General features: G+C 40.3%; 1 protein-coding gene across 2 annotated transcripts in view; it reads right to left on the minus strand.

Moving 5' to 3' along the window:
* Positions 1–1,171: 1,171 nt before the first annotated feature.
* grid1b (glutamate receptor, ionotropic, delta 1b) overlaps positions 1,172–22,408 on the minus strand; it is a 429,877-nt gene continuing 408,640 nt past the window's right edge. Inside the window, exons 13-17 of one of the 2 annotated variants that reach the window (XM_024008801.2) lie at positions 13,802–13,997; positions 11,017–11,183; positions 7,596–7,836; positions 6,200–6,338; positions 1,172–3,647 (exon numbers count right to left, since the gene is read on the minus strand). In XM_024008801.2, coding sequence (XP_023864569.1) covers positions 3,241–3,647; positions 6,200–6,338; positions 7,596–7,836; positions 11,017–11,183; positions 13,802–13,997 — 1,150 coding nt within the window. In that variant the 3' untranslated portion in view covers positions 1,172–3,240. The remainder of the gene's footprint in view (positions 3,648–6,199; positions 6,339–7,595; positions 7,837–11,016; positions 11,184–13,801; positions 13,998–22,408) is intronic. The other variant, XM_024008802.2, reaches the window with a different exon arrangement.

Raw genomic sequence — 22,408 nt, forward strand, 5'->3', positions numbered from 1 at the left:
TGTGTGCCATTCAGAGGGTGAATGGGCAAGACAAAATATGTAAGTGCCTTTAAACGAGGTATGGTAGTAGGTGCCAGGCACACTGATTTGATTGTGTCAAGAACTGCAACACTGCTGGGTTTTTCACACTCAACAGTTTCCCGTGTGAATCAAGAATGGTCCCCAACCCAAAGGACATCCAACCAACTTGACACAACTGTGGGAAGAATTGGAGTCGACRTGGACCAGCATCCCTGTGGAATGCTTTCAACACCTTGTAGAGTCCATGCACTGATGAATTGAGGCTGTTATGAGGGCAGAAGTGGGGGCAGGTCAGTATTAAGAAGGTGTTCCTAATGTTTTGTACACTCAGAGTATACAGGATGTATTCTAACATTGGTACTTGGGTCGTGTCAGCGGATGGCAGGCTTGTCCATGTGATTTAACACCTTCCTCACACCTGCTGAAAGGGGTAGGTACCATTAATGTGTATACCGACAGAAAGAGAACCACGGTACACAATGCAATCTAAAATGAATTATCGATTGGGTAAGGGGGTGGATGAAATGTCCTCTATTGTGAGCATTTGATAATAGAATAAGCTAAAMGCTGAGCTAATAGAAAGCATTTAAGAGAAGGAAGCACAGTATCTTCTCTCACACTATTTATAATTAGGAAGACTCTATACGGTGCCTTATTTCAGTATTGTATACAATACATTGAAAATGTAAGGACATGTCATCTCTTAAGCCTACAGTACACACACTGCATGCCAATGTCGACCTCCCCAGCGTTTTATCTCTGGAACAATCCGATGTCACTGGGGTGACGTCTATTAACATTCTGCCTGTTGAGATTTACAGGTTTAAGTAAAGGCCCTGTCGTGATGAAGAGATACTTGTCGCTTGGTCAATTCTCAGCGATCTGTTGGAGCACCACCTCAAAGGGATGATTTTAATTTGTATCGTACTGAGAACATTATGTCAAGCAAATCAAGCAAGGCAGATAGGACTTCTATGATATCAGTGGTTAGCACTGGAAATGGTTTTCAAAAAATCTAAATTAAGTGCTCGTGTTTTCAAAATGTTTAAAAAGAAATGAATATAGGACCAACAGTTGATATAACAAATGTATAGTATTGTRTGTGTTATCCATCGTCACATGCCCTATGACTCGAAGAAACAAACATATGTAAACCAAATTTCTTTATTAAAGATTAAGAAACTCCAAGCAGCATATTCATAAATTAAATGAGTCTCCGTAGATGTACTGTTACAGACTGGATGATATGATAGCTTTTTTTTAAATAATTTTTTCTTGAATCTTGTGGTGTGGGCATTGATACAGTAACGGGGGGTACACAGTAAGGCAGTGAAACACTCTCAACCCTTACAGTAATGTGGAACTTGCCTTTCACCACTGTTAGCGGATCATTGGCACAGGTTGTATGCAGAACACAGTGTAAAATGAGATCACTTTGGTTCACATTAGTAAGTACTTGTACTTGTACAAAATATACAGGCGTACAACCTCGCCAATTTTGTTTGAGAAGCATGAGCGGAGAACGGGTGATGCGAAACATGATTCTCTCACTTTGAGGTATGGTAGTTCTGTTTATTCTCATGACATCACTTAATTATCGTTCTTTGCTTTCCCTCAATGGCTCTGCAGGGAAATTGGTTACATTTTCCAAGAGGTACGGACAATCCAGTAAATGAAAACCTTTTTAACAGTATGAGCATAGATCACCTATCAGTACTCCTGGTACACGTTGTATTGTGCATATAGGATGTGACGAACGACAACACAATATAACCACTGAGATTGACATTCACTATCTCACTTCCTAGCAATGAGTTTCCCAGAATGACAGGCTAAAGGAAATAAACAGAAACAAAAAGTATACTGCAGGACATAATTGCATTTTAATTGCACTTATGAAAGTCTTGGTAAAGTTTTGCAGTTCATCTTCAGTTGGAAATGTGACATAAACTGCTGCTCTGCAAAGTGCCCAGGTTAATTGATGGGGGAAATTCTGTTTGTTTTATGAACAGAGCTCCATCAGAATTTAGACATTAGGATATGCCACCTGAACTGCTGTTACCAAAACTAATAGTTCCTAATTTTGATATCACTCTTTTATCTTCCATCTCCCTTGGTGATAATTGCTCTATTACAAATGATAAATATGAGATATTCTATATCTACTTTTCTCCCTCTGCAGTTCAAATGACTTCACTGCTCTGAAAGGAGAACCTGTATACAGCTTTTCAACAATAAATCCTTAAGTACGAAATGAATACATATATTTTTTACTAAAATGAGCCTTTTTTGTTAAATGTAAAAATAAACGTTTTGTTTTAAACATCCCTCCCACTCAATCAAGGAAACATGTAGCATACACTGGAAGGGGCATGATTCAATCATGATTTATGTCCGTTAAAGGTTCCTTTTGAACAATCCCTTAATGTGGCTGATGTTATGCTGTACACGGCACTAGTACCACTAGGACTGCCTTTCTTTGCTGTTGGGGGCTGACTGAGACTGTATCTCCCTCTTGTCTTTGACAACATAGGGCTGAAATTGAGCTCAATAAAATACCATCCATTTCATAAATCTGTAGAACTCATGAGAAACAATGTTAACTTCAGTTTCAGCCTTAAACAATGATTCACCAAGACTTTAAGTTAGAAAAAAAAAACTTGAAAAATGTATATATGTCTTACAAACAAAATGATTCCATCTATTTGGAATATTCTTATCTGATACTGAAGTATAAGGTTGTTAAAGAGGTGCATAACAGTTGGAGTTCAACATTATGTCCTATGGTGAATGGTAATCTAAGAATGAACTGTGGAGAGACATTTTTTTCGGCACTTAGAAAACAATCACAATGAATTTGCGTCATTATTCATATAGAACAAAATTTACAAAGCCATTCAAACAGTCATTTTTTTTACATTTTTTTTTGTTTATCTTATTTAGTTTTTTTATAACTCAACTTGAAAAATTGAGAATATTCAAAATACACTTTAACTTCACTTCGTTCTCTCAGTATTTACAAATATATACAAAAAAAATTTGCTTTTCCTTTGATGTCGGTTGTTCAACAGGTAATAAAAATCTCTTATTTTTCTCGTTTGTAGACTTTTCATATTTTTTTTCTTCATATATTTTTCAACAATCCCCTAGAATATCAGGTGAGGGGAAGGACATGTGACATTGAGATGGCACCATTAGATGGATGTACTGTGGGTGGACTCAATGGCTTCTGGGATGGGTCCTCCGGGAACTCCCTGATATGACATTGGCATGGGCGTCTTGGCGGGACTCTGTCGGAACAGCCCCCCGTTGGGAGCTCTGTGTTTGCACTGAATGGAGGGGATGGTGGAGCTGCTGAGGGGGTGGTGGGGGAGGGTGCTGCCAGGGCCCTGAGCTAGTGTCCGACCCAGGCCCCCCCCATGACCCTCCCCTGGGAGATAGGCGCTCACAGACAGGCCCGTGCCCGGGTAGTCCCGCACAGACTCCAGCTGCTGGCTGGGCTGCATGCTGCCGATGTCCAGCGCAGAGATCTCGATAGACGGGCCGGGGATCTGCTTGTGCGCCATGTCCTCGTCCATAAGACTGTTCATACGCCGATGCACCTGTTCCAGATTCACCTCCTTGTCCTGGAGTGAGAGAGAGAGAGAGAGGGAGGGAGAGACACAGAGGCTGAGATGGGCTGTTCCACAGGCTTTTCACCAGCTCYATACATTTACTTCCTTAGTTTTTTTGAGGTGGTTTGTTTCCCAAGCCTCTTTGATTGTTTCACTCAACATGCTTATCGGGTAATGTTCGTTTTAAGTGCCCAATTGGAATTGAGGTGACTCAATTACAGTTGTATAGAATGTGCACCTTGAAATCAAACTTGGCCAGTGTACATAGACAGTTTGATGTTTAGTAAGGGTAAATCTTTGACAGACGACACCAATACTGGAGCCAAACCTGGAGCCAAACCACATCCTGACCTCTTCTGACTTTTCTAGGTTGCCACGCAACCTTAGGCTTCTGCGAACCCACTCAAGCATTTGTGGACAGGAAAAGTAACCTAAGGATATGAGGCATTTCTGAGGCTACAGTAAGTGCAATGTAACATATTACATGCCACATTAAGATGGTTATAAATGAACAACGCATTGTTGATGCTACAGGAAATACAGTACATTGTCAAGTTGAAGTATTATATTAAGTGCCTTATTAAGATGGTCATACATGTACAACTCATTTCTGACGCTACAGTATATTGTTGCAAAGTTGAGGTAATATATTGGTGTCCCATTAAGATGCCCAAACATGTATACATGGGCTTCTACAGTGTTCTTTAAAAAAATATATATATATATTATTTGCTGACAAAATATGTTACATYGGGACATCTAGATAGAGGACAAGAAGCTTTAGGGTAGCAGGAATCACTAGTCAATAAGGGGAAGAATCCTTGCACTCGGTGGCTACATTAGGCTACTTTGTCGGCAGGCGCAGCTTGGCTCCAGTAGTGGTCTGACAAGACGATTATATTAGTTAAATTACTGAATATGAAGACAACATCCACGTTGATCCCTATGTGCAGCACATATACAACACAATACATTGCAGGGGTTAAGCTTCTACATATGGAAGACACGCTCAACCAATGAAAATAATACATGTTTTGGAATGATGACATAATCAGAAATGTGAATCTACGATGATGGGTGATGACTTGTTATTCTATGCTCATCTACTACATGATCTACACATGAAAAAATATTTGATTATATTGCACACTGGGAAATGAAGAAGTCCTATATTTCAATCATCTTTATGTGATATTGGAGAGTAGGAACATGCCTACATGCAATTTTAGAGACTAACCTAATGCACTGGAAATACTATGCAATTATAATGGATGTTGTTTGGCAACATAGATGCAGAAATACTTAAAAAAAMAAAAACATTTACTCCTCTCATACTGCCAGACTGTATGTGTTAGAGTTGAATAATTTAACCATCAGAAGACACAAACGTTCAATGAGATAAGTGTTGCGTCAAACCGCGTAACTAAACGCCACTGTGATTCTACAGCGCATCGGCTGCCCTTCCTCTAGTCAATACCAACTGCCTGTCAGAAGCACATTCTACCACAGCCTCCCAACTAAAAGCAGAAAACAAAGTCTTCTAGATGAGATCCTAAACGTTACTAAGCAACTTAATCCATCTTGATACATTAGATTCCAGACAAACAACAGTGTTTCCCACATCAGTTGGAACCTTCCGGAATGTACAAATATGTATCTTGATATGATCTGTTCTGAATACTTTATCAACAGAGACRTCGATTATAGAAATTAATTTACGGCAGTATCAATCCAGTATCATAAAAAACTCCCTAAGCTAATTAAAACATCTCAGCCAAGGCTATTGTTTTAGCAGACTGGCGCCTCATTAAAATATGTTTATAATCTYGCTGCATTGGCGGCACGCCTAAACAAATAKCTGCCTMAAATTAAACCACCGCACCGGTGTTTTAATAAGAGTGTGTTGATTTAAATTGAGAGGAAATAACACCATGCTCTACGGTGTGAAAGCTTTCGTAATGCAGAAACAACTCTTATAACAAAACTATAAAACCACTCTATCCATCCATGGTGAGCCTGACATTGTTTGAATGACTTATCTAGGCTTGAGTAAGCTGTTTTCAAAACGTCCTCCGTAGGTCCTGTATTGTGGTTGTTTGTATTGTGGTATTGTGGCTGATTTCTGTATCTGTAACACATTCTATACACCAACTGCGTCAAACTTTACGAACACATTTAGAGATATGTATGCATTTACAAAGGCCGTTATCCGAGTACTGCACTGCTTATAACAACTGTTATAACGCACTGTCTATAGTATAAGGCACAATAAAGCGTCATAATGAGGTAGTTCATAGAAAATGTCACTGAATTAACTTTCTCTTATTCCCCATACAATGTTTCTAGGTGAGGGTGACAGACAAGCCTGCGTCATGCATCCAACCATTACGAAAAAACTAACCAAAAAAGGAGAAGGAACAGAATAAGAAAATAGGASGATTGCCAATGATGGGAAAGATGGTGTTGTGGAGTTTTAGATCAAGATGGCCCCCCAAGCCCAGTCGGACAGAGCAGAGTGCCCCTTTAATGCAGCACAAATCAGATCTTAGGAGCTCTATTCTGACCTGTGTCAATAGCTTCTGCTTCATCCCAGTCTCTTTCTCTCTCTGTCCAAATGTCCTTCCTCCCTTCCGATGAAGCAGTGGTAATCTCATTATATGTCAATGGACCAGAAACCCTTGCCAGTCTGTAATCCTTAGTAACCTGCACGAGATCATAGAACAGTCAAGAATAAGAACGGATGGATGTCCACATTGACATATAATAGCAATAAGATGTCACACAGTGAATTACTAGGGATTATAAACTGGGTGGTTCGCGCCCTGAATGCTGATTGGATGAAAGCCATGGTATATCAGACCGTACACTACGGGTATGACAAAACATTATTTTTACTGTTCTAATTACGTTGGTAACCAGTTTATAATAGCAATAAGGCACCTCGGGGGTTTGTGGTATATGGCCAATATACCATGGCTAAGGGCTGTATCCAGGCACTCCGCGTTGCATCGTGCAGAAGAACAAACCTTTGCCGTGGTATATTGGCCATATACCACACCCCCCTGTGCCTTATTGCTTAATTATGGACTGGGTTGGACAGATACAGTGGCTCTTATTGCTGTGGGGTGACGCATGCAAGCGTCCAGTTTCTGCTCAAACTTTAGTTTAGAGATCCATGTCATGCCTTAACTTGTCTCATGTTATATGCACGGGAGAGTCACTCATGTGAGAGGTCTTGATAGACATAGAATTAGAATAGTAATTTAGTAGGATCTCTATGTTGGTATACATCATGTTGACATCATCGCAGTAACTTGAGTGGATTAAACTCATAAGAAAGGCTTAAAGTGAACTAGCATTGATGCATAAGGTGTAATCAGTGTAAATCAGCTTAGCAGGCACTTATCTGGTGAAAGTGTAACGAGAATCAATGAAAAGTGTTCTCTGTGGTAGGCAGTGTGAATGTGTTTACAGTTCAGGGTAAGGAAGCTGTCTTGGTAATCAATGGGTTTTGATKATTTCAGGAATACTAATTTTACGGGGAACTTAAAACAAAATCGATACTGACGTCTTCTCAGAAATGTATTATCCTGAAGGCAGCTAAAGGGTTWATTGATGTGATTAACACACATCAATTTATATGTTCAAATTCAAAGAGTTTTGAAAAATACCAATAATCCAGATGGAAATATTAGTAAGAAAATGATAAAGGGGATTTGTCTTCATCTGTGAGCTGTGTGAGGTACGTAATGCCATACAAAAACAGATGGATTTGGTTTCAGAGAATGGGAAGGTGATAGATAGGGGGGACCAAATTGTATTTCAATCTGAGCACAATCTACAACTGTGTGTTCAGTAGCTCCACTAAATGGTGGTCTGCAGCTACTGTAGATCCTTAAAGCAGAGTGTGGTAGTGTCCTCCCCATGTTGCCCTGTCCTCCGGGTTCTGTGCTCGGTCACCTCTTTGGGCTGCTCTTGCCCGCAGCGGTTGCTGTTCCACCACATCTCCAGGCCAGCAACCAGGCAGGCCAGCAGCAGTCCTGCAGCCAGGACGCAGAAAACCCCGGCGAAGCTGTGTAGTTTCAGGGACCGCCCGTCGGGCGTGGCRTTGGAATGGCTGTTGAGGTCGCAGCGGCCCATACGAGGCCACCACTTCTGCTTCAGGATGTCCAGGTCTCCTTTCTCCTGCAGCTCCAGGATCCTGCATTGAGGGGAAATATCTGGGTGTAAGAGGGTCCTAAAGTCCTTATTTCTAAAATCCTTTCTGTAACAGCCTTCAAACTTAGTACAACAGCAGAGGAAGCTTTCCTGAAAACAGGCTGTTGTATTACGTTTGAAGGCTGCAAAACAAAGGATTTTAGGAATAAGGACTCTAGGACCCTAGTTGCATTATAATTACCATTTGTATGCTATCATGTCACTAAAGTAAAAAGTAAAAATAGACCTGCTGTATCTTCTGCAGATTAAAGCATTCATTTGTGACCATTCCCACAGCACAGTGTTTTAGTGATTTGTTGAATTATGCTTGTGCAGTGAATTAAACCCCCCCCACAGTAAACTTCATTAAATGTCAGCTTTTGTAGTCCTTCACTGACACAAATTAAATCCAAAATAAAACAAGAATGAAGAACTGCTTAATTAAAAGAAAAGGAGCCGTGGCGAGGCGGGAAAGACCATTATCAGAGTACCGCCCCTGTGGGCAAACAGTCATTTCTGAGATGAAAAGGAGCACATGGYGAATTTGTAAGGTTATGGATAGACGAGGGCGCTGAGGGAGGGATGGAGGGAGGAGAATGGATGATGATGATGATGGGACAAGGGACGGTAGCAAGTAAGACGAATCCGTCTCTGTAGAGGAGATGACATCCTGGTTCAGCCTGTTATTACCCCCTAAGCATCCCAGCTGTCCTCAAAGCACATTACCATCCCACCACCACCACTATTTCTGTTAGCCCAGGATTTTCCAGGCGGATATTCATCCAGGCCATTATTAGTAGAGACAGGGGGACAGTGTTCAGTTCAGTGGGGATAAGCATTATAGGAGATCTTCCATGGAAGGACCTCATTGCTTAAGCTCTGACCCCGGTCTTCCCCTGCTATGGTCCTGTATACTAAGTGTGCACTCCGAAGGGCCCTGATGAAGAACACCTCGAAAAGATTGGAGAGGATTTAAGTGTTCCACCACATTGACCTCTGGTGATTTATCAAAGGTGTGGCTTCCATGAGCCCCAGATCACACCTGATCTAAGCATGACTAGCTGGTTGACACTGGTTCTACTTTGTAGAAAGATCATTGTCCCTATCCTAAGACTTGCGTTTTAGTCACTAGAACGGCAGATCTTTCTGGTTGTGAAGTTGGGATGGCACTCAAACAACATAAACTGTTTATTTTCACTGAGTTGAACAAAGTAAGATTTCTTAACTAAAAGATAGTGTGACTAAACACTTTGGGTTGTTTTCACGGAACTGTTATACGTGAGAAGAATCAATACAAGATATGTGGGAATGTAGTCAAGACTCAGGGATTTTGGGATTCATTTTGGGGATATGCTTGGCCAATATCCTTGGCCAATACACAGTCCTAATTAGTTACATGTGATTATGGAGAGATTTAGACAATCAGCATGTAAAATCTGCCGGCTTCTGTTATCTTCGCAATGGGATCAATTTGCAATGGATAATACAAAGGAGAAAAAACTGCAAATAAAAGACCAAAGATTTTCAAATGTTGTTAACATTTGAAGACATTGTCTAAGTATGAATTTGAATCATGAACCATTTTCATGGAAATAATTAGCAGAATCATGTTAACTCATATTGAATAATTCCTCTAACTCAGCTGGAACATAAAACKTGTTCTTGACTGTAACCTGGACTTTTAGTATAAAAGTTGAACTTGCCTTAAGGATAAGTTGCAGTGATCCCCTACTCTGTAAATCAAACACATCACGTGGCTCCTCAAGGGTGGTTTAGTGAGAAGTAATAAAAAAGAATAGCATTATGTGACCACATTCTAACTGTGCTGCAATGTATACATCTGATAAGGGCATTAAACATCTGAGAAGGCCATTAAAATCGTGCATTAAGCCTCTGTGAATGACAGAACTGTAGTAAATCCCCAGCTAACACATTCGGTTCCATGGAAGTTGTTGGAAAGTATGTTTTTGGTTTCAACTTTGGTTGTGGGAACAAAGCCATACGTATCCTGACGGGTAAAACTKAACAATTTTTAAAACGTTCTGACAACAGAAGTGAACATTTTGCCTGTTCTGGGAATGTTTATTTTTAGGTTGCAGGGAGGTTCTGAGAACRTTTTACTCTGGTTCTTTAAAAGTTGKCTGGGAGGTTTGAGTAATGTTCTGAGAAGGAAATTATAAGTTATTTGGAGGTTTTTGAATAACTTCCTTAAAACRTTCACTGAATATTTCAATAACACTTTTAATACCACTGCTAGCTTATTTTGATGTAACTTTTTTGAACTCCAAGCACAAATAGGACACATGGAAATGTGGTATTAATCATTCAAAAATATATATTTTTTTATTGTGACATAACATCAGATCGATTTGAAACTATGATCTTATGTTCTCTATCCATGRAATKAGTCCATCCAGGATGGGGCTAGCATGCATGTCATGTTTTTTCATGTTTTTTTGTCAATTTCCTTAAATGTGCTAAGAATGCCCCAAAGCCAAGCAACTATCCTGCACCATTCCAATAAAGTTGCAGTAAGGTTGTATGCAAAATARCCATAGGACAACCAAGCTCTAAGAAACATATGGTTCTCAGAACATTATGTGCTAGCTGGGTCCTAACCTTTATTAAGAGCATTTTGACTCGTGTTTTTACTACAAAGTGAATTTATAAAAACATTGTCTTAGTGGGCCTTTCATTTCCTCATCAAACTCCCCCTAAAATGGATGAGTATAACCACCGAATGACCTCTCAGCCAATTACGGCCTTCAATTACCTCAGGCGCTGTCAACCATCAGTGATTATGTTTATGACTTTTATGAAGCAGAGAAAGTAATTAGGAATCAAAGTAGGTGTGCGTTAAACCATATGCACTTAAGACTTAGGATATTTCCCCAAGGGGATGGAAGGAAGAGATGAGGTGATGAAAGGAGAGGGAGAGGTGAGGAGGAGAAGATACTGAATAGAACTGATGATAAAGTGATGGTATATCAGTAATGCATAACCATTGTAATGAAACACGGCTAGTAGCACGAGGTTTCGAGGCCAGAATCGATTTTCCAAAGCCGGACATGTTACCTCTGCTCCAGGAAAGCAAGTTCCCTTTGGGGGAGCAATAATCATGCTTATCAACGCCAGGGTCGTTACAATATARATGGTGTATAATGAGGTTGGTGGCGTTGCTCACTTCTGGGAGAAGAGGTCTCTGTAGGGACTCCCATGCTGCATGGCGATGCCGTAGCCTTTGCTGCTCATGCTGTTTCCTGTGACGGTGATGGTGCAGTCATCGTCCGTCAGCGCGGCGTACTCCACCACAGCCATGTCCCACAGGAAGGCATACGGGCCCTTCTTCGCCTGAAGAGGAATGACAATCAATGACCCTGCTAATGATCCAGATGCTATACATGCTGCCTATACAATAACATTGTTTTCCATGATAGAACCTAAASGATGATAAATGTCAATGTGAAGTCTGGAGAAGGCCGACACGGTGCATTCGGAAAGGTAATCAGATCCCTTGACTTTTTCCACATTTTGTTATGTTACAGCTTTATTCTAAAATGAATTAAATAGTTTTTYCCCCCTCATCCATCTACACACAATATCCCATAATGACAAAGAAAAAACAGGTTTTTAGAATTGTTTGCAAATGTATTAAATATAAAMYYAKAAATATTTGATTCAGACCCTTTACTCAATACTTTGTTGAAGCAMCTTTGGCAGCGATTCCAGCCATGAGTCTTCTTGGGTATKATGCTACAGGCTTGGCACACCTGTATTTGGGGAGTTTCTCCCATTGGATCGGGAACTTCGCTGCACCTCTATTTATAKGTTTCTCCAGAGATGTTCGATCGGGTTCAAGTCCAGGCTCTGGCTGGGCCACTCAAGGACATTCAGAGAAGCCGCCACTCCTGCATTGTCTTGGCTGTGTGCTTAGGGTCGTTGTCCTGTTGGAAGGTTAACCTTCACCCCAGTCTGAGGTCCTGAGCGCTCTGGAGCAGGTTTTCATCAAGGATCTCTCTGTACTTTTCTCTGTTCATCTTTCCTTGATCCTCACTAGTCTCCCAGTCCCTGCCAATGAAAAACATCCCCACAGCATGATTCTGCCACCACCAGGCTTAACCGTAGGGAWGGTKCCAGGTTTCYTYCAGACGTGACGCTTGGCATTCAGGCCAAATAGTTCAATCTTGATTTCATCAGACCAGAGCATCTTGTTTCTTATGGTTTGAGRGTCTTCAGGTGCCTTTTGGCAAACTCCAAGCGGGCTGTSATGTGCCTTTTACTGAGGAGTAGCTTCCGTCAGGCCATTCTACCATAAAGGCCTTATTGCTGGAGTGCTATAGAGATRGCTGTCCTTCTSGAAGKTTCTCCCATCTCCACAGAGGAACTGGGGCTCTGTCAGAGTGACCATCAGGTTCTTGGTCACCTCCCTGACCAAGGCCATTCACCCCTGATTGAACAGTTTGGTCAGTCGACCAGCTCTAGGAAGAGTCTTGGTRTTTCCAAACTTCTTMTTTTAAGAATGATGGAGGCCACTGTGTTCTTGGGAACCTTCAATGCTGTAGAAATGTTTTGGTACCCTTCCTCAGATCTGTGCCTCAACACAATCCTGTCTYGGAGCTCTACGGACAATTCCTTTGCRCTCATGGCTTGGTTTTTGCTCTGACATGCACTGTCAATTGTGGGACGTTATATAGACAGGTGTGTGCCTTTCCAGATCATGTCCAGTCAATTGAATTTACGACAGGTGGACTCCAGTCAAGTTGTAGAAACATCTGAAGGATGATCAATGGAAACAGGATGCATCTGAGTTTTATTTAGAGTCTCATGGCAAAAGKTCTGAAACCTTATGTAAATAAAKTATTTMTGTTTTAATACATTTGCAAAAAATTCTAAAAACCTGTTTTCAYTTTGTCATTTGGGGCTATTGTGTGTAGATTGATGAGGAAAAACATTTATTTAATACATTTTAGAATAAGCCTGTAATGTAAAACAATTTGGRAARAGTTAAGGGGTCTTAACACTTTCCGAATGTATTTTATGTGGGAACGACTATGAATATAGTATCCCAATTCCATGAAAGTGTAGGACTCTCATGAATATGCAGTACCTTGGTAAAACAGACGCACTTCAATCCATTTACTGTATAGGTTTCTTTTCTAGGTTGATTCTCATTGTAGACTGGGCTATTTGTTAACTTGCGCTTTTGATACAAAAACCTTTTAACTCAGAAACAGAAGGTGATGTGTGTTTTGATGTTGTCTCCACATAATTGCTACCTCTTACTGCACWCTCTTCTTTTGTGAGTCCTCAATGGACTGACCCAGAAACATACTGCTACAAAGGCAGACATTGTCTGTTGACAAACACAAATACATCTGCCGTGCTGCTAAAAGGCTCAGTTGGCTGAGTTTGAGAAAAAAAGCCTTTGTTTTGCAGTATAAAGACTAAATGTGACAGAAAAAACAGCACCTCTGTTTCCCTCCTCTAGATTGTCAGAATAGCTGCTGGTAGCTAATTGAAATTGACTGCATTGGAGAAAAGAAAAGACAATGCAAGAATGCTAATTAAAATGTGTACACAGACCGAATTCGAAGACATATGTCATAGTACTTCCCAGCTTATGGGTAGGCAAAGTGCTAGTGCTGTTCGTCCTTAGCTATTTATTACAGGCAGTTTATGAGATTAACCAGTGTAATTGGTACAAATGTCACAAAACAGCACTTCCAGTTTATTCAGACTGACAGATAGTTAAAGACAATGTTGAATTTGCCTGTCTAATTGGTTTGAAATATTGTGGAACTACAGGCGCAGTATTGAGCGAGAACAGTATGACTCCATACTGAGAAATGACAATGAAAGACTGTTTTCTCTTTTTGTCAAAATCCACAGTAGCTAAGCAAAACCTGCCAGCCTGTACTCAGGAATCCTCTCTGTATTGGCATATACCTGCCTTGTCTTTGTCAACCTACCTTGCGGATGCCCTCTGAGGGACTGGACACAGAGTAGTCATGGCCGTTGTTCTTGCTGATGGTCCTCCACAGCTCTGCGAATGTGCTGTCCTGCTCCAGAGGGTTGGTGCCCTTGTTCTTGAAGTAGTCGTAGACGGCCGAGTCTCTCACGGTGCCGTAGGACACGTCCATCTGCCTGGACAGGTCCTGGAATGTCCTGTAGAGACATAGACGGAAGAACACGGAGACATACATTAAGTCAAATGAATAACAAGACAGATATTGTATGTACAGAAAAGCACACTGTTAAGTGTACTTTGGGTGCTTTTTACACGGGTGTAATTTGTACATGCGTGTAATTTGTACATGGGTGTTCAATTTAGAAAGATGAGTTACTCTACTCAAAATGTTACCAATGTAATAGTAGATTTTGTCAACTTAACTTGATTTCCTGAATTGACATATTTCAAAGAAACGAGTTAACTTAACTTAAGGCAACAGCAAACATGGCATACCTCACGAATGATGGAGCGCCCCCATTGGGCTATTCAGATATGTATTTTACACATTTCTGTTGTCGCGTGACCGCAGATTATACATTATATTGACCAGATCTTCAAGTGGCCGCTCTAACAATGAAAATAAATGTCTTAAAAAATGGAAGGCAGTTACCAGACTGGGTACCAGTCTCTTTAGCTAATCCACTCCCTGTACTCCATATCACGTGCCAAAGACTCTTTGGCAATGACAAAGAGTAGCAAAGAGTGGAATGTTAGGTAAAGAGACTGGTACTCAGACTACAAGGCAGTCGGAGGAGGCAAGATCAATGAGTGGGCAAATACGCTTGTGAACAACAGGCACAATTCTGATATAAAGTGTTTTTTCTGAAAGTTGCCGGGATGTCGTGTGTCCTATTTATGTCAGTACACTTGTAATAACCTAATCATTCTGAAACGCATATTAGATCTGATGTTGGAGTGGTGCTGGAAATGATGACTATGAAGTATAATTTTTTTAAACATTTCCTTTAACCAAATTTTATACTTTCTCATTGACCTTAACACAAAAACTCCTCGCTTGGTGAGCGGAAAAATCGCTACCTCCTGGAGAAGACAGATTTTGGGCCCAGTTATCCCTCTCGCTTCGACTCTTCCTCTCTGGTGTGACTCACAAATATCACTCAATTACTATAGCTCATTCCTTGGGCCAATCAGTGTAATTTTGTAAATGCCGGATCTGTATGGCAAGACACATCATTCACCCAAGTTTCATCAAAATTAAGCCAGTGCTGTCTGAGATATGACTAGTATGACTATAATACAAACGAACAGACAGATGGAGACCGATCCACAGTCTCTCCCCGATTTCATCATGGGTGACAACAAATCTATTTTGTAACAGTGTAAACTGAGGATAGGCTTATATGGATGTCAGATGTATGCTCACAGTGAGACAGCTCCAAACTGGCAGGTGGGCCAGCTGTTACATAGCAGTGCTCTGTTTAGACACTCGCTGTGTCATAACGTATAAACAGTCCAGGGGAAATGAGGGCACAGTTTTTTATGGGCATCTCTAGACAGGAAATAATGATGCTGATGAGTTGTTTGCTTATTAGTTAGTTAACACCAGAGGAAGCACAGGAAATCATTTAAGAGGAGAAGTAAAGGGACATTATTTTAACATTAACATTAAAGGTGGGGAAGTCTGACTTTTAATCAAAACCTACTCTTAAAGAAATGAATCACTTTTGTGCTGGATCAGATCAGCGTATCACAAAAAAGCAACAAACAATTTATACACACCTCTGTTCTCAAAAAGAGTGAGAAAAACGGCTTTATGTAATGAAGAAATTAGCAACACTAAACTTACAGAACAATCAAGGAGTGTCTAGAACTTGAATTACCTTACTGTCACGCCCTGATCTATTTCACCCGTCTTTGTGCTCGTCTCCACCCCCCTCCAGGTGTCACCCATCTTCCCCATTATCCCAAGTGTACTTATACCTGTATTTTCTGTTTGTCTGTTGCCAGTTCGTCTTGTTTATCAAGCTTACCAGCGTTTGTCCTGTCAGCTCCTGTCTTTTCCCAGCCTCTCTTTTTCTCGCCCTCCTGGTTTTTGACCGTTGCTTGTCCTGACACTTAACCCGCCCGCCTGACCACTCTCCCTGCCCCTGACCCTGATCCTGCCTGACATCATGTACCTTTGCCCCTATCTGTATTTCTGACCTCTGCCTGACCTGACCCTGAGCCTGCTTGCCGTCCTGTACCTTTGCCTCTGTTGCTGTAATAAACATTGTTACTTCGACACGGTCTGGGTCTTACCTTATCCTGATACTTACATTATCCTGTAGAGCAATCTACACCCACACCTTTCTTATAGTTGCCTTTCTATAAGGGCGACAGGCAATGTCAAAACATACTTCATAATAAGTTTTTATAAAAGAGTGCTAACAATTCTAAATTAATTTGTTAACCAAAGGGACTATTCACTGAGCTCGCAAGGAGATTGGACATAACTCGAAGCCTTGTGAGAAGCATTGTGATGCCTTGAAAGGTGTCTGATTTGAGTGTGTGATTTACTATGCCTTCGAAAAGTATTCAGACCCCTAGACTTCTTCCACATTTTGTTACGTTACAGACTTATTATAAAATGTATTAAATCAATACAAATCCTCATCAATCTACACACAATAAACCATAATGACAAAGCAACAACTTTTTTTTCTTTTTGCAAATTACAAATTACAAATGACAAATAAAAAACAAATACCTTAGTCACATAAGGTTTCAGACCCTTTGCTATGGGACTCTAAATTGAGCTCAGGTGCATCCTGTTTCCATTGATCATCCTTGTGCTATTTCAACAACTTGATTTGTGTCCACCACATTGATTGTACATGATTTGGAAAGGCACACACCAGTCTATATAAGGTCCCACAGTTGACAGTGCATGTCAGAGCAAAAACCAAGCCATGAGGTTGAAGGAATTGAAGGCACAGCTTTGGAGAAGGCTACCAAAACATTTCTGCAGCACWGAAGGTCCCCAAGAACACAGTGGCCTCCATCATTCTTAAATGGAAGAAGTTGGAACCACCAAGACTCCTCCTAGAGCTGGCCGCAAGGGCCAAACTGAGCAATCAGGGTAGAAGGGCCTTGGTCAGGGAGGTGAGCAAGAACCCGATGGTCACTCTGACAGAGCTCTAGAGTTCCTCTGTGGAGATGGGAGAACCTTTCAGAAGGACAACCATCTCTGCAGCACTCCACCAATCAAAAGCCTTTAATGGTAGAGTGGCCAGACGGAAGCCACTCCTCAGTAAAAGGCACATGACAGCCCGCTCGGAATTTGCCAAAAGGCACCTGAAGACTCTCAGACCATGAGCAACAAGATTTCTGGTTTGATGAAACCAAGGTTGAACTCTTTGGCTGAATGTCAAGCGTCACGTCTGGAGGAAACCTGGCACCAACCTTACTGTAAAGCATGTTGGTGGCAGCATCATGTTGTGGGGATGTTTTTCAAAGGCAGGGACTGAGACACTAGTCAGGATCAAGGCAAAGATGAACGGAGCAAATTACAGAGTGATCCTTGATGAAAACCTGCTCCAGCGCGCTCAAGACCTCAGACTGGGAAAGGTTCACCTTCCAACAGAGCAATGACCCTAAGCACACAGTCAAGACAATGCGGGATTGGCTTTGGGACAAGTCTCTGAATGTCCCTGAGTGGACTAGGCAGAGCCCAGACTTGAACCCGATCGAACACCTCTAGAGAGACCTGAAAATACCTGTGCAGCAACACTCCCATCCAACCTGACAGAGCTTGAGAGGATCTGCAGAGAAGAATGGGAGAAACTCCCCAAATACAGGTGTGCCAAGCTTGTACGCGACATACTCAAAAAGACTTGATTCTGTGTAAAGGGTCTGAATAATTATGTAAATGTGATATTTCCGGGGGGGGGGGGGGTTGTATAAATTGAAAAAATTTCTAAAACCCTGTTTTTCCTGTTCATTATTGGGTATTGTGTGTAGATTGATGAGAAAAAAACAACAATTTAATACATTTTAAAACGGCTGCAACGTAACAAAATGTGGAAAAGGCCAAGAGGTCTGAATCTTTCCGAAGGCACTGTAATTAAGCTATTCATTACCAGTAACTGTTAATTCTTTGCTCTTTGTTACCAAAACGTGCCAGAGTAATGAAAAGGAGGTGGATGGCGAAGTAATTGTATTTCGGTTCGAAGATATGTCAGCAATGACGCATGGCTATCTCTGGGACAGTCACAGTCACAGCACTCAGCAGTCTATCTATGTAATGACAAGTTCCCCAGTGAGCAGTGCATACATATATTAGTTAGACAGTTTAGCAATCTGCCTGGACTGTATGTCTGAAAAATGCTCAAAGTGAAATGGTTTTAGAGTGCATTCTCTGGCCGCAACTTCACCTGTTGCTTACAATACCCTGGTTTTTAAAATATTATTGCCAATTTGTAATAAAACGGTTATGTATTTCACACATTACACCGGTTTTAAGGTGTCTGCTCTGGCTGCCTGTAGATTTTTAGAATTAATTGTATTTTTGGTTTTTCAATCAATCCACGATTGGGCACCCAAGACATGTCAGATGTTTTAAAAGTTATGTAACCAGTAGGTCTCTGGCACTGGCCTTTTAATTATCCTAAAGCCTAGGACCAAGATGCACGGAGAGGCAGACATTAGTTATTATGTCCCACAGCCTCAGGAACAGCCTGCCAGAGAACCTGACGGGGGCCGAAACTGTGGACATATTTAAAAGATAACTTAAAACACATATTTTTTTAGCATTACTTTTCCTTAGGGTGCTTTTCAGTTGTTCAGTTTGTTTTTTTATCTTATGTTTGCTGTGTAGTAAATATTTCAGCTTTTATTTTAATTGTTTTAATTCGTTTTTTTTCCTGTAAAGAACATTGCGTTGCATTCCATGTCTGAAGTGTGCTGTATAAATAAAGGCTTGATTTAGATTTTGATTGATAGTGCTATATCATACCTGATTAAAGGCCATGCGTTTCCATTTGGTCAGCTTTAACTTCTTTGATATAGGGGGAGCATTTTCACTTTTGGATGAAATTGCGTGCCCATAGTGAACTGCCTTCTACTCTGTCCCAGATGCTATATATGCATATTATTACTATTTGAATAGAAACACTCTAGAGTTTCTAAACTGTTTGAATGATGTCTGTGAGTATAACAGAACTCATATGGCAGGCAAAAAACGGAGAAAAAAATCCAAACAGGAGAGTAGGAATTCTGAGACTGGTTCGAATGTTAAAGTCATCGGACCTATTCAATTCCCTGTAATATATGGATCTGTTTGCACTTCCTACGCTCCACTAGATGTCAACGTCTGTAGAACGCTGAATGAAGCCTCTAGTGTGATGTGGGGCCGGATGGGAGGTGTTTCAGTCATTGTCTGACAGATTGCCAGTTCTTGTCACGCGCATTGCCCTCATGATATCGCTTCGTTCCATAACTTCTACAGATATGAAGGAATGGCTCGGTTGGAACGTTTTTGGGATATATATGATAACCATCCTTGAAGATTGATTCTCTACTAAGTTATGACCAGTTTATTCGAACTTGTAATATAAACTTTTTGAAGTTTTCGTCCGACATTTGCCTGCATCTGCGCGAGTGTTATGGACAACGTGATATCAACATGCTACGACAAAAGTAGCTAATTGGACATAAGGTATGGACCATTATCGAACAAAACAAATAATTTAATTGTGGAACTAGGATCCTGCAAGTGCATTCTGATGAACATAATATATCAAAGCGTAAGGGAATATTTATATGATGTAATTTCGTATTTCTGTTGACTCCAACATGGCTGAAAGAATGTTGTTAAATCTGAGAGCGCGTCTCAGATTATAGCATGGTGGGCTTTTTACGTAAAGTTTTTAAAAAATTGACACAGCGGTTGCATTAAGAACAAGTGTAACTTTAATTCTGTGTAAAACAATGTATCTTACATCAAAGTTTATGATGAGTATTTCTGTATTTGACATGGCTCTCTGCAACATCCCGGGATATTTTGGAGGCATTTCTGAACATGGCGCCAATGTAAACCGAGATTTGTGGATAGAAATATGCACATTATCGAACAACATAAATTATTGTCGTAACATAGATGTCCTATCGTAAAAAATTGAATTAAAGCTATAAGCACATGTCAGGTTGTCTATTGAATTATGCTCTTTGACCTTCCTTCAGTCTCTATTGGCTAGTATACTGTATATGAGTAGATTTTTACTTGAAAATCTGAATCTTCCTAAATACTAAACCCTGTTATGTGTGTTACGGTATTCCAGAACTATAAATATTAAASTCTCATATATTGCATGAATGTAAAGTATTTGAATGGGTATGCATTATATGGACAGAACATTCGGTCAAACATTGACCATTTAAATTATTTAAGATTAACTCAATGGAATCTTGCTGTATCTTTTCCCCACACTGCCCTGGCCTCAATATGACTGTAAGAACAGTTTAACTCAATTGAGGGAAAATGTGGAGGATAGAGCAGAGTTACTTTAATGCCCTTRCCCAATAGCAGATGACAGAAACACACACCCCATAATGCACCTTCAAGAAGTAAGTAACAAAAACTGTAAGCTAAAGGTCCCCTCCTGATTATACTCTGTTRTCCAGAACCATGCACTTTGCTTGGTTTATTCCAGTGTTCATGTCTGGGTCATTTGAAGCTCAGTGAAAATAAAAAAGATAGTAGCTCAATAAAGCAGTGTGATAGTAGCTGTACTGTTATTTGTGAATATGGGATAGTGTTATAAAAGCAGAATAACCCTGTGGATGAGAGATCAATTCCAATCACTATCACTGATTGCTCTCATTTGGCCAAATCAATACATCCTTTTATGCTATGGTCAATATGTGTGCTTTTTCATAGAATTGGTGGTAGAGAATAATAGCAGCATGATGACTGCTTAGAGGAAGGCAATAGCACCCAGGTTTTGTCAATGTAGAATACAGAGAGATGTACAGTTCCTTCAGAATGTATTCATATGCCTTGATTTTTTCCACATTTTCTTGTAATACAGCATGAAATTGATTAAATATATTTTTTTCTCTGACCCATCTACAGACAATACCCCATAATGACAAAGTGAAAACATGTTTTTATAAATGTATAGAAGTTTATTGAAAATGAAATACAGAAATATCTCATTTTTATTAATATTCACACCCCTGAGTCAATACTTTGAAGAAACACCTTCGGCAGCAATTACAGCTGTGAGTCTTTCTGGGTAAGTCTGTCAAAGCTTTCCACACCTGGGTTGTGCAACATTTGCCCATTATTATTTTCAAAATTCTTCAAGCTCTGTCAAATTGGTTGTTGATCATTGCGAAACAATCATTTTCAGGTCTTGCCATAGATTTTCACATAGATTTAAGTCAAAACTGTAACTCTGCCACTCAGAATTCACTGTCTTCTTGTGTTGTATCGGATTTGCCCAAACAACACYTCATATTCCACATTTTTTGCAGTATTACTTTAGTGCCTTGTTGCAAACAGGATGCATATTTTGGAATATTTGTTTTTGTACAGGCTTTCTTCTTTTTATTTAGTCAATTAGATCTTCAGTTTTCTCCTATCACAGCCWCTAAACTCAGCATCTGTTTTAAAGTCACCATTGGCCTCATGGTGAAAACCCTGAGCGGTGTTCTTCCTCTCCGGCAACTGAGTTAGGAAGRAACCCTGTATCTTTATAGTGAGTTGGTGTACATTTAATGWCAGCTTTTTTTTTTACCCATCTACCAATAGGTGCCCTTCTTTGCGAGGCACTGGAAAACCTTCCTGATCCTTGTGGTTGAATCTGTGTTTGAATTTCACTGCTCTACTGAGGGACCTTACATGTGTGGGGTATGGAGATTAGGTACTGTAGTGATTTTAAAAATCATGTTAAACACTATTATTGTACACAGAGTTAGTCCATGCAACTTATTATGTGACTTAAGCACATTTTTACTCCTGAACTCATTTAACCCTCTAGAGTCTAAGCCCTGTCTAAGCGGGGGGAGGGGGGTTCCAAGCTAACATGAAATTGTTTTAAGATGGCCATACCAAGGATCATTTAGCTATTTGATTTTGAATTTTAAGACCCCTTAACATATTACAAAAATATATTTAAAAAGTATTTGATGCAACATTGAATTTGGCATTAATGCTATTAGCCAAAAGAAACACATTGAATAACAGATTCACTACATGAAACAACAAAATTAAAAGGAAGTTTGTTCTGAAGTGTCTGTCCTATATCTGAGAGATATAAGAAAGATCAGGAAACTGCTTAATTTTTTTTTTACATGTATTTATCTCCTTATTTTAGGCACTAAACTATCTCCATATGTACTTCCATAATTAAAAAAAAAATGGGAACTTCAGGGAACTTCAGACGAGTCTTGTGAGGGTTGTGGGCGTCCTAGAGCAAAACAGAGAACACCATCCTGTTCGTGGGAGTCTCAGCTTTCAAAGGGTTTGAACACTACAGACGTTTTTGTCGTGAGAAGACCGATTTTCAGGATGTCTCATGGCCTGACAAACACTGCTCTAGCTCTGACACCTTTCACAGCAGAT

This window comes from Salvelinus sp. IW2-2015, linkage group LG18, assembly GCF_002910315.2.
Source record: "Salvelinus sp. IW2-2015 linkage group LG18, ASM291031v2, whole genome shotgun sequence".
Classification (NCBI taxonomy): domain Eukaryota; kingdom Metazoa; phylum Chordata; class Actinopteri; order Salmoniformes; family Salmonidae; genus Salvelinus; species Salvelinus sp. IW2-2015.